Below are 11,731 nucleotides of genomic sequence, written 5' to 3'. Positions count from 1 at the left end.
GATGCCCAGGGTTGTTATTCATAATGTTTATCTGTGAAAACCTTGGGCATGTCAGTTTGTCTATTGACTATGGTATCCAAAAGAATCCACTGCTTTTTTTTTTTTTAAAAACATAGATGTCTTTGCTAAAGCTGTAAGACAGACTTCTCTCTGAGGACCTGTGGCCCAAGCCTGGGCATTGAAGAGAGGTACAATCATTGTTGTGTTATCAGTGCTAACGATTACCCTGACCCTGTACAAGAGGGAAGAGTAATTGAGGTGTATGTCGGAGTTGCAGGTTGACGGTGCAGTTTGGATCAAATGTTGTCTTTGTCCCTTGGGATGTTGAGCACAGTGTACAAGGCGACGTGGGCAGCCTGTGCAAGTGTGCATGCTTAGGGCAGGCAGCATCCGCAGGCAGTTTAGTGGCTGACAACCCACAGAGGTTATGCCAGGCTAGCTTTGGTTGTGTTTCCCAGCGGCTATATAACTACATCTGGATGTATCGGGAGAGGGAAATCAAAAGGCCTTACTGCACCTTCAGTGCCTGCTGCAGATTAATCTGGTACCAGGTTTACTAAGAATTTTTAGCATGGATAAACACTTCAACAGAGTGCTTGTAAATGTCTGAACAATTTTTCTCAAACGCTGAAATAATTCACCCCAGACAAATACCTGGCAGTATATGTTTCAGTCTGAGCTCTTTGGCTGACAAAGCTATCACGAACTGAAAGGTCCTGTAATGGAAGAAATTTAGTCAGCTGCAGCTTTGTGAATGGTGTCAGCTAAGGTAGAGGTGCGGGATGTGGCAATGGCAACTGCAGCCCCAGACCAAGTGTGCTCTAAACGGTGATACATTCCACAGGTTTTATAAGGCAGAAAAATGTATTTCCTTCTCAAACCAGTGCTTTTTTCTTAAAGGCTCCAAATTCAATATTTGCAAAGTTTGTGATTACTCTGAAAAGGTTAAATGTTAGAGCCATTAAGAATGATGTTGTTTTCAACCTGTTTTTTTAAAGAAAGTAGGCTTTCGTGATCGTGTTGTCCAACAGTTTAAAGCAAATGTGGGAGGGAGCATCAGAGTTTATTGCCTTCCTAGAAATTTTATGACAGCCTATGATGGGGTACCAGAGGAAGGTGCAAATGAGTGGCCTTGCTTGGTAGTGGATGACTGGAGTCTACCAGAGAGCCCCTATGAGCCTGCTCATCAGCATGTACATAGCCCCAGGCATGGGTGCCTCCTGCTGACTGTGTGGCCCTGAGGAAAGGGGTCATCGCAATGAGTGAGTGCTAAGGGGACAAAAAATATAACTCTCCACTGAGCCCCATGCCATTAGATCCGCTGTTTGCAGAACTGCCTTCACAAATTTCCTCTGGCTGGGCTGTGATCCATGGTCTCTGGCATCGTGCTGGCAAGCGCTCAGGCTACAGACACGCTGAGTGTGGCAGTCAAGACATTTTCTGCTCTGCAGGTCAGGGTTCAATGCAATTGTTACCAGGAAGGTCTGCCTTGTTGTGGTGGTGCCATCCCTACCATATAGCCAGGGTCAAAAACGTAATTGTTACGGCTCACACGGAGTCTAGAGTCTTCCCTCATTATGGCCTCCTATGTGCTTCAGTGTCTGGTTTAGCGTTATGTGGCTCTGGGTGCTTTAAGTAGCAAAATCAGTGATTACACTAATGATTCGGAAAGGTTGTCTTTGATCAATGTGATGAAACAATGGGAAGGTGCTGTATTCAGTCCTACCAAAGAATATACCTTACAGAGCTTGCGGCTGGTCCGCCTCCGGGGAGCAGTGGAAATGCTGTGCTTCGTTAAGGTGGACAAAAAGATCCTCATAAATGTCCTGTTTGCTCACCAGAGGAGAGAAACCTGAAATCCTGTGCTAGTACAAAATAAGAGTAAAATAAAAATAAGAAGTCTGGGGAAGACCCAAGTTCGGCAGCTTCAGATGCAGAGAAGTGAAATGTCAAGGAATTGTATGCATGCTTTTCTTTTCTCCTTAGTCATTCAGTGGAAGGTGGAGTAGTTAAGTCCGTGGCGCCTTTAAAATGATTCATTATTTCCATAGAATCCAATTCATGTTTATCCTTCAAATCGCTCTGTGGACATTAAAATAGTGGAGAATTATATTTGCTTTTAATTTTGTTTCCAGACAGCTTGGCCTGAGCATTCATGATGTGACTTGGAAACTATATCAAACTGTGATTTACTGTCGCTCGTAATAGTGTGAAGATTGAAGATATGCTGGATGCGGCTTTTCTTCCTTTTTTTCCTCCTCGCCTCCCCCATTCTTTCACTTACAGAGTGTTCTTGAGTGTAACGTGGTGAAAGGCCAGCATCAATATCTTCAGTGCTTTTCCTTGTACAAGCCACAGCAAATGAATATTTTATTTTTTCCCTCACATGAGGCTGTGTGAAATGAATTGTGGTTTGTTTGATAACTGGGTGGGGGGCTTTTTTTCCTATTTTTTATTATGCTTAAGTTTTGACTGGTTTTGTGTTGTCATGTTAATCGTTCGTTCTTCTTGGGTGGAGAGAGAGCAATATTATTTTGTTAAGCTGGATGAGTTCAGTTTTATGAGAATCATATGAAAAACACTGGGCAGTGGGGGTGGGGGGAAGACTTTTATTTGCAGCAGGACCTCTAAAACGTATAAGGATGTGAAATCTGCTTCACAGGTGGGTCAACTCATTCTTAAACAGGAACAATTTGTAAACTAAATTCATCCGTCAGGTCTTAGGGATAAAGGAATTTGTTATTCCTATTTTCCTAAATTTATTTTTCCTACACAGTATTACCTGCTTCTTCCCATAGTGAGTAGAAAGCTGTTCTTACATTTTTATGCATAATAATTTAATAAAAGAAAAGCAATGGGATTTTTAATATATAATATAAAAGCCTACAGAAGGTTATTCAAATTTTGAAAGTTTTTTCTAACCATGTTACAGAACCCAAACCACTCAAACCTAAAAATTCTAAGCGATCATTAAAATTTACTAGAATATTGCTTTCATATTGCACTTAAGAGTGTTCCTTGAAGATAAGGTTCCTGCCCTCACAAAACTTGTCAGTGTGACAGGAGAACATTTTCATAGTCTAGGCCCAGGCAGCAACTGAGCACCACACAGCCACTCGCTCACTCCTCCCCCTGGGTGGGATGGGAGGAGAAATTATCAGGAAAGGCTCATGGGTCGAGACAGGGACAGGGAGGGGTCACTCACCAGTTATGGTCACGGGCAAAACAGCCTCGACTTGGGGAAGAGAAATCAATTTCATTTGTAACCATAAAAAGAAGCCCCTGAACATACAGCAAGTGCGTTTGGGCCCATTTAGGAATTCCAGGTGGTACCACAGCCCAAAACACACACCCACTTGGATGGCAGTTTAAAAAAAAAAAAAAAAAAAAAGAAGGGTGGGGGTGGGGAGTGGAGTGGGAGAAGCACCACAAACCCAGCTGTTTTTCAGTGTTGTAAGGAATTGATTTTGTTCCTTACCTTAGTTCTCAATGATCATGTTTACTTGATCTGGTTTTGCTTTTGTTTCCAGCCTGTTTGTTTTTTCATTCTCGTGCCCTAGAGCACTTCATTTTTAGCCAGTGCACTGACATCGCTTAAATCAGAGTTAGGATGAAGTCACAAAGTGAACAGTAAGCCAATCTTCTCCAAAATTCATGGGTGGAAACTGCATTCCCAATTGTAGCATAGATTGGTAAATGAATACTGACCAGTGTGAAATTAAATTCACCTTAGCTTAGCTCTTTGTTTTGTTTTGTTTTATCCAGTTAGTTGTTTGTTAGTGTTGATTGCAAACATGTTATTCATGCCTCTATTCCCAAGTATCCAGGCTGTGAATTTCGATGAGTAAAGTGGTTTGGAAAGAAACCAAATCAGTTCACGCAGAGGCCATGCACGTTAGTAGAAAACTACTGAGCATGGATTTTGTATGCATTTTACCCTAAAAAAAGACTGTCTTTATATGTGTGCACGTGTGTATATGTATACATATATACAATTGCATCAATTATATACAATTACATCAGTCTAAAATTTTCAGCAATTTACTGTCTTGCATAAATCTTTACGTTGTTTCACATCATCATATGTATTTTATAAATAATTCCAGGTTTCTTTGTCCTTTGGGGAAAACACAGTTTACTTTCTGAGTAATGGTTTGCAAAGCATACACAGTTCTCTACTGTTTTGGAGTAGAGAATCTAAAAAATAAAGTATTTTTAAATGTTTTCATGCATTCAGTTTGTAAGTTTTTATAAAATAATAATATAAATATCTGTAATTTTATCTAGTCTAGTCTGATAGTATTCTAAATTCATCCTGAGCTAGATGAAATACTCGAACTGCTCAAAACAGAAACTGTTTTCCTGTATACAAGTTCTGTGCAATTAAATTATGGCATACAAACTATACCAATTTAGGATGTGGGGTTAATGTACTGAGGTGGGTGGATCAGAGTAGTGTTTGCCTTCTACTTTCTTCACGAGGAATTTAAGCTTGGTCTGCTCTCCTTTTACCTATGCTCTCTAAGCTTTCTGAGCATCATGTGTAGTTCAGATAATATGGTAACTATGATATGTGTAAGTGCTGTTTAGAGCAGCTCGCTATGATGCAGTGATGTCTTTGAAATACTGTGTCAGGTGTTTTCCCTCTGAAGTATTGTGCATCGCGGTGTGTCGTGTTGGACAGGTTGGTAACTGTCGGTGTGTTACGGTCACCCGGGCTGGGCTGGGCTGGCAGGATATACAGCTCGTTTTGGCCCCGCTGAGGGTTGCTCGGCCTGCACCTTCTTACAGGTACGGAGCTGACCTCTCCGGGCGTGCACCATGCGGACAAGGGTGGGCAGCAGCGGGGGTTTGGTTTCAGCTGAAAAAGTCAGGAGTGCAGGTAGGGCCCCTTTGGTCAGAAATGCAGAAGGTCCTGCAAACTTGCTGTGTTGAAGAGCACGCTGTGAAGAGCGTGCAGTACCATGGCCAAGCCCTGAAGCCTTTCCCAGGTGTGAGGGACTCTTCCACCAGGAGAATCACTTGGTTTCCACCGATTTGTTCTGGTGGGCATGGAAGGCAGCAGTGTTACTGTGCGTTGCGTGTGTGAATGCCTAACTCGATGTGAGCGCAGGCTGTCCTTCGCAGCGAGGTGCAGGCGCAGCTCTGGAGGAAGGATGCAGGCCTGGCGTGCAGTATCCCTGGGTACAAATTGAAATCAGGGAGGTTTAGATTAGATGTCAGGAAGAAATTCTTCACAGAGAGGGTGATGAGGCACTGGGACAGGTTGCCCAGAGAAGCTGTGGATGCTCCATCCCTGGATGTCTTCAAGGCCAGGCTGGAGGTGGCTTTGAGCAACCTGGTCTAGTGGAAGGTGGCCCTGCCCATGGCAGGGGGGGTGGAACTAGATGGGCTTTAAAGTCCCTTCCAACCCAAACCATTCCATGATTCTATGATCCCTCTTCCTCAGCCATGGCATTGGAGTGGGAGAAACCTAGAGTGGCCCAGAGTCAAGGGGCAGGGGTCACCAGGAGGTGACAGGGGCCTCCCCACATGTCAGAGGCCATGTGGCAGAAATTCACTGTTGAGGAGAGAAGGGCTCTCCCTCTCCTCACTTGGTACTAATCATGGAGAACAATGCTGGCTGCTTTGCAAAATATTAGTACTGCTGCACAAAATCTGGGCCTCGGCTTATGGCCGGCTGAGTCAGACTTGTTTACTTCATTGAAGTATTAATCTCTGTCTCTGATTGGCAGTCAACAACTCCAGGCTCCAGGCTTAATAGAATTTCAAACTGGAGATTATGCAGTTTTGCTGAAAATATGAGGCTTCTATCGCACTTTGAGTGATGTATTCTCCCTCACTCCCCTTTGGTCTGTTTTCCAGGGCTGAGGTTAGGATAGATAATTAATTCCTCTCATCCCAAGCCTTTTCTTTTAATTTAAGAATTTTCTTTAACATCTGCCAGAATCTTTGCGTGCACTCCTGAGAGGTTAAGCAATGAAAGAGCCATTAAATTAACTTCAGCCATTATTTTTTTTCAGTAGGATGAAATAGCAGTTCAGTATATCAAACAGTTTCTGTTTTATTTCCTATCATGACAAAAGAAATGTGGGAAGAAGAGCCTGGTTTTCTGGTTGCATGAGAGGATGGTGGGCGAGGAGGCCTGTCTTCTGGTCCTGTGGCTTTACATCTGTGTTAGCGACAGGCAGGGCATGAGGAATGGATCAATGGAGTGAAACACCTATTGCCAAGGGCCTGATGGCCACGCTAGGCAACGGGGGAGAGTTTTAGCTAATATATCGCTTTCCTCATGAATACTTTGCTGTTGCCTGTAAAGCCTTTTGTAAGAACGAAGCCGTGTGCCGCTCTGTCACGCTGCTGTTTGAGGTGTCGTGAAGTCCATCAGTGCTGTCACTGGTGAGTCGCTCCTGGCTGGGGTTCTGATCAATCTCCTGCTAAGCCGTCTACCCAATTCTCCATGCTGTGTACTTGCCACTCCAAGAAACCCATATGTTTTTTTCACAGGCATAACTTCTCCATTTGGAAAACTGTGTATCTTACATTTTTCTAAGAAATACATGAAAACAAATTAGTGCAAAATCTCCTGGAATGGTCTCTCTGGCAAACTGCACGTACACCTGCTGAAGAATCCCAAACAGTAGCAGCAGGATTGAGCTTTATGTGCAAAGGAAAAATGGTCGTGCTTGGAGTGTCTTGAATTAGCGATTCCGTGCAGCTTTTATGATGTTTTTTAAGTGCACCAGCCAGTGAGGCTGAAATGTCACTGCTGCACTGAAAGTTCATATGCCTCCTGCCTTCCTAGTTGTTGTACTTTTGTGTGCATACAGTCTCACTGTTCTTCTAGTAGATTTTAAAGATCCTCAGTCTTTTGCAATTGTATCATATAGCTGTCAATTCACAGGCTTGACAACTTTCCTGCTTTTGGCAACAGACTGTTGCTTTTAGTGCCAATATATTGCCCTACTGGGTTTCAGGACAGATGGTAGTTGGAGCTGCTGAATGTCAGGATGTTCTGGAGAAACTCAAAGGTACATTTATAGATCAACCCTCTTGTACATGCACTGGAAGCCCAGTGCTACAGCTGTGTTGGATCAGCTGTGTGCACGATGGTGGGACTGCGTCTATAAAAACAGTTTGTCTGGGCCACTCCTTGCAGTGCATCATTTATAGACCAACTATATACATATACTGGGTAGGTTGTGTGAGATTTGCCAGTGATATGAGCTGCTCTTTGGTATTATTTCTACTTAAGCATCACTTTAGATTGTAATTTTTCCTAAATTATATATGTAAAGTAGGTATATTTTTCAAACCCAAGAGAAAGTAAGGACCATTTGAACTGGTCATACTGCAGAGTCTGTAGAGTAACTGTTCTTGTCACTTCTGTCTGAATAAAAAAGGTTTTGGAAAATCCACTTTTTACTCTAGTTCAATTTTGGTGTAGCTAGCCAATAAACAATTGCTTGGAGAAGAATTTTGTTGTCACCATACCAGAATGCTATCATGAGAATGTTTAAAAATTCTCAGTATATGCTTGGGATCCGTTTTGTTCATCTAAGCATCAGCTTGAACATTAGTGAACGTTAGAGGCTTCTGTAGTTAGTAGAAAGACCTCTCTCAAGGGAGACTCCTCCCACCCTAAGCTGTGTCTCAAAAATTATTCGTGCAAATAGCCCCTGGCCACTGGCTGTGTCTCCGTGGGGAGCCTGAACAGTTCGTTCAGATGGGTTAAGTCAGCTGCAGATGGTGAAAGCTGTGAAATCAGGCATGGTGAAATTCCAAACTCTTTGCGGAGCATTATGCCTGATGATCGATCTATTCAGCATGATTCTCCTTATTTAAATAGTTATTTCATGTTGTTATTTTTCCGCTGTGTGGGTTACTGCTTTAACAAAAATTGTGGAGAGGGTTCACCGCTGTAGGTACTTCTCAGTGGGTTGTTCACTTCCGTTGTCTTACATGTATTATTTTTGTCTTCTTTAGTCTTCTGGTACCAGTATCACAGTGGATATTGCTGTCATGGGTGAAGCCCATGGGCTCATTACAGACCTTCTGGCAGATCCTTCGCTGCCCCCCAACGTGTGTACTTCGCTGAGAACAGTGAGCAACCTGCTTAATACGCAGTTAACCTTCCAGGCCATCCACAAGCCAAGGGTGAACCCTTTGGTGTCCTTCAGTGAGAACTACGCCTGCTCCGACTCAGAGGAATGCCCGGAAAAAGGAGAGAAACTAGCTATTCCCAAGGTGAGTCCGTGTCTATCATCTTGTATCTTGGCCCTCCCTAAAGGAACAGCACTGGACTAGTAGGAGATGTCACTGGGCTTTTGGCTTGCTTGCTTCAAATTAACATTTTATGCAGTAATCATACTCAGCTGCTAAAGGGCACTTAAGTAGACTGTTGGTTTTGTATTAAGATAATCCCTGTGTATCCTTCAGCTCATGGCCAGGTTAACTTTCATTTGGGCATCTTTAGAAGATGATGTTCAACACAGGATAGCTCACACGGATGATGAGCATATTTCCTCGCAGGTGTTGGTTGGAGCTTAAGAGAGAACTGTTAGGCAGCAGAGCAAGCAAAAGCCTTTCAGCATCCAGACTCACAAGTTTGCCCTGCTACTTCTCACACTCCCTCTCAAAATGGGGAAATTCTCTTCCCACACAAAAGACTTGAGCCACTGCATGTGAGGTGACTGTCCTAGTCAATGAGCGGTTGGGAATTAAGTAGCAATATGAGGGACCTTTTTGCCCACTTTGAAGACTGGAATCTTAACAATTCTGTATAAAGTTCAGTCTCTCCTTCCCTCAGCCCAGCTAGAAGCGTGAAACCTACAGAAGTCAATGAAAAAAGTCTCTATTGATGACCTCCAGGTGCTTTGGATCAAATTTAGGATGTTGTATACCAAGCAAACAAAAAAAACCACTCGCCACAGTACTTGGTATGACAAATATTGTGAGCTTATGAGTAGTCTTGAGAAGAAAAAGAAGACTGAAACAAAAAAAATACATATATCACTGCCTTGACAGATGGCTTTATGAATGTTCAGGAATCCAACAGGAAATAACCAAGTGTTAACCACCCACATTTAGTAAGTGAACAACTAGAAAGAACACATCAGCTTTGAAGTAGTTTGAATTGCAAGATTGTTGCTAATTAGCTGTCCTGCAAGGCTTACATTTCAGTTTTGAAACTAAATGAAAATAATTTTGTATTGCAATTTCCCTTGTAAAATCAAATACAGGCAGAGCACGTCGCATAGGTGAAGGCTTCTAAGTTTTAACAGTTAAAATGGCACAGCCAGCATTCATTCCAGCATTTCCCAGCATCTGAATTGCAGCACTTGTGATTCTTTTTAAAAATATATTCCAGTGTGTTGATAATTATTACCCTGCTTGCCTGTGTAGCAGCTGTGTGTATGAAATGGATGCTCACAGGTTTTTAAGTGCATTTTCCAGTTTATTTTAGTGTACATGTCTATAATGGATGCACTCTGGGCTCTGAGGGGAAAAGTTAAGTGCCATCACATGAGCAAACACACTGAACAGATACCAGTTTGCTGTTGCATAATACCTAGTGAGGAGAAGAGGGATGAGGGATGAATAAATGAGTTAATGCTACAGAGGACTAATTGGATGAAGAATTCACTGACGTAAATGTATTACGGTTCATAGAACTAAGAGTTTGCAGTCCTTTATTTAAGTGTCTAAATATAGATTTAGGGTCTTACCTTAAGTATCTGAAACTGAGGATTTTGGGTAAGGAGGTAGTATTTTAACATTTATCTGTAAGTTGAGCTTCAGAACCACAAGTGTCTTCCATCTCATATCTCTTCAACCCTCTGGCAAAGGCAAAGCTCTCCATCACGGAGACATATTTATTTTAGTTCTTAGCCATAAACACTTCATGAGAAACATCTTACAAAATTATATCATCTGCAACAGCAAATCTGGATCCACAAGGACTTTCTATCATCATCTTTTATTATCTCTACCTTCAAAAATTCAGAAAAAAACCATGATTCCTGTTCGTGGAGGAAAAAAAGAGTCAGGTGAAATAAAAATGCAGGGTGGTCAAGAAAAATCTGCTCTAAATAGTGCTGCTTTTCAGAAAACATCAGGTCTCAGACCATGAAAGTTTTATTTTAGTGGATGATCTTTGGATTGGGTAGATACAGCAGGGGAAAAAAGTTGGAGCTCCTCTCCCTTATTTTTCTTACAGCCTTTCTGGCCATGAATCTCTGATTCTGGCATTCATGACAGTTTAAATCTCAGAACAGTTGAAAGTACATCTAGAGATCATGCAGTCCAGTCCTTCAGCTCAAGTCCCTCAACCAAGTTGAGCCTGGAGCATTTTTTTTTTAAGTTTAACCTAGAGCTGGTTGCTCAGGAAGATGTCCAGTTGGGTTTTCAGTATCTCCATTAATACACCACAGTCTGTCTGGGCAACGTCTTTTAATCATGTTTAATCATCCTCAGAGTAAAAAATATTTTCTTACATTTAAATGGAATTTCTTGTATTTCTTGTGTCCCGTTGCCTGTTGTCCTGTTCACTAAACACCACTGGAGAGAGCCTGGGTCCATCTTCTTTACTCCCTCCCTTCAGGTATTTATATACATTGTTAGAATCTCCTCTGAGCCTTCCCTTCTTCAAGATGAGCAATCCCAGATCTCTCGGCCTTTCCCGTATGACAGATGTTCCAACCCAAGGGTATTGTGGCCTTGATCACTTATTTGAGTGCTTTTGGCCACATCACATAGGACCAAAATTTTTTAAAGTGCACAACCAATATTGGCTGACTCCGGTGAGAGCTCCAAGTGTTGAACATATGGGGCTATGGGGTTGTGGATACATATGTTTTTTTTAAACCTGAAAGAGGTAGGATGGTCCAGATCCTCCAAGCATTTAAAGCACTGACTGTGTTGACTTGAATAGAAAGTAGGCACCATGATACCTGGGAGAATCAAAATTTCAAGTACCTCACTAGGTGTCAGGCAAAGTTAATTGAATGGAAATATTTTTCTCTGCATGGATAAAGTTTTTTAAACCTATATAAACTCTAAGCATCTGATTTCTCTTCAGCGCTTGCGGAGAAGTTTGCCTCCAGGACTGCTCAGACGAGTGTCCTCAACTTGGACCACAACAACATCAGCCACAGGATTACCTACACTGGAGCCAGCTCCAGTGAGAAGGGATCGCAGTGCCAGCATCAAACCTCATGAATCATCTTCATCCAGGTTGCAAATTACCTCCTCTCTCTTTTGTATCTCTCTCTGAGCAAATTTCTTTGGTTCTGTGTGATAATGTCCCTCATTTTAAAATGCAGACTCCAAGGTGTGTTAGAACCCTTTCTTCAGGTTTCTTTAAATTGGGTTGCCAAAGAAGTGGCATTCCCAATTTTAGTCAGATTTTGCCCAAACTATTCCTGTTATTGTGAAGTAAACTACTTCTTATTTTTAAAATTTTATTTTATGCTAGCAAAGTGCAGAATTGCACAATAAAATGGGAAACGAGGCAAGTTATCTGGTTAAAGTCTTCTAGATATGCAGCAGCTTCCTCCATGGTTATTGCCCAGCCAAGAAAAAATTCTAACAAGTAACCCAGCTGCTGAACATCACTTCTAAGAACACATCTAGTCATGTGCTCCTGTCATCAAACCAGTTCCTGAAGCACTTCTCCAGCCTCTAGATGCTAACTTCCAGAACACAAACCCTGATTTTTAATGGACCCTCT

General features: G+C 42.2%; 1 protein-coding gene across 1 annotated transcript; it reads left to right on the top strand.

Moving 5' to 3' along the window:
* Window positions 1-7,986: 7,986 nt before the first annotated feature.
* On the top strand, window positions 7,987-11,235 carry LOC104516182 (cGMP-inhibited 3',5'-cyclic phosphodiesterase A-like; the record flags this gene model as incomplete). Its single annotated transcript, XM_010160423.1, has 2 exons — window positions 7,987-8,247; window positions 11,081-11,235. Coding segments are annotated over 2 exons (416 nt in total), but the record flags the coding sequence as incomplete, so codon positions are not given.
* Between the last annotated feature and the right edge of the window lie 496 nt (window positions 11,236-11,731).

The sequence above is a fragment of the Eurypyga helias genome, unplaced genomic scaffold (genome assembly GCF_000690775.1).
Source record: "Eurypyga helias isolate BGI_N326 unplaced genomic scaffold, ASM69077v1 Scaffold34651, whole genome shotgun sequence".
In the NCBI taxonomy this organism is placed as follows: Eukaryota; Metazoa; Chordata; class Aves; order Eurypygiformes; family Eurypygidae; genus Eurypyga; species Eurypyga helias.
Note: the sequence above shows the minus strand (reverse complement) of the source record. Positions and strands in the feature narration are given on the sequence as shown.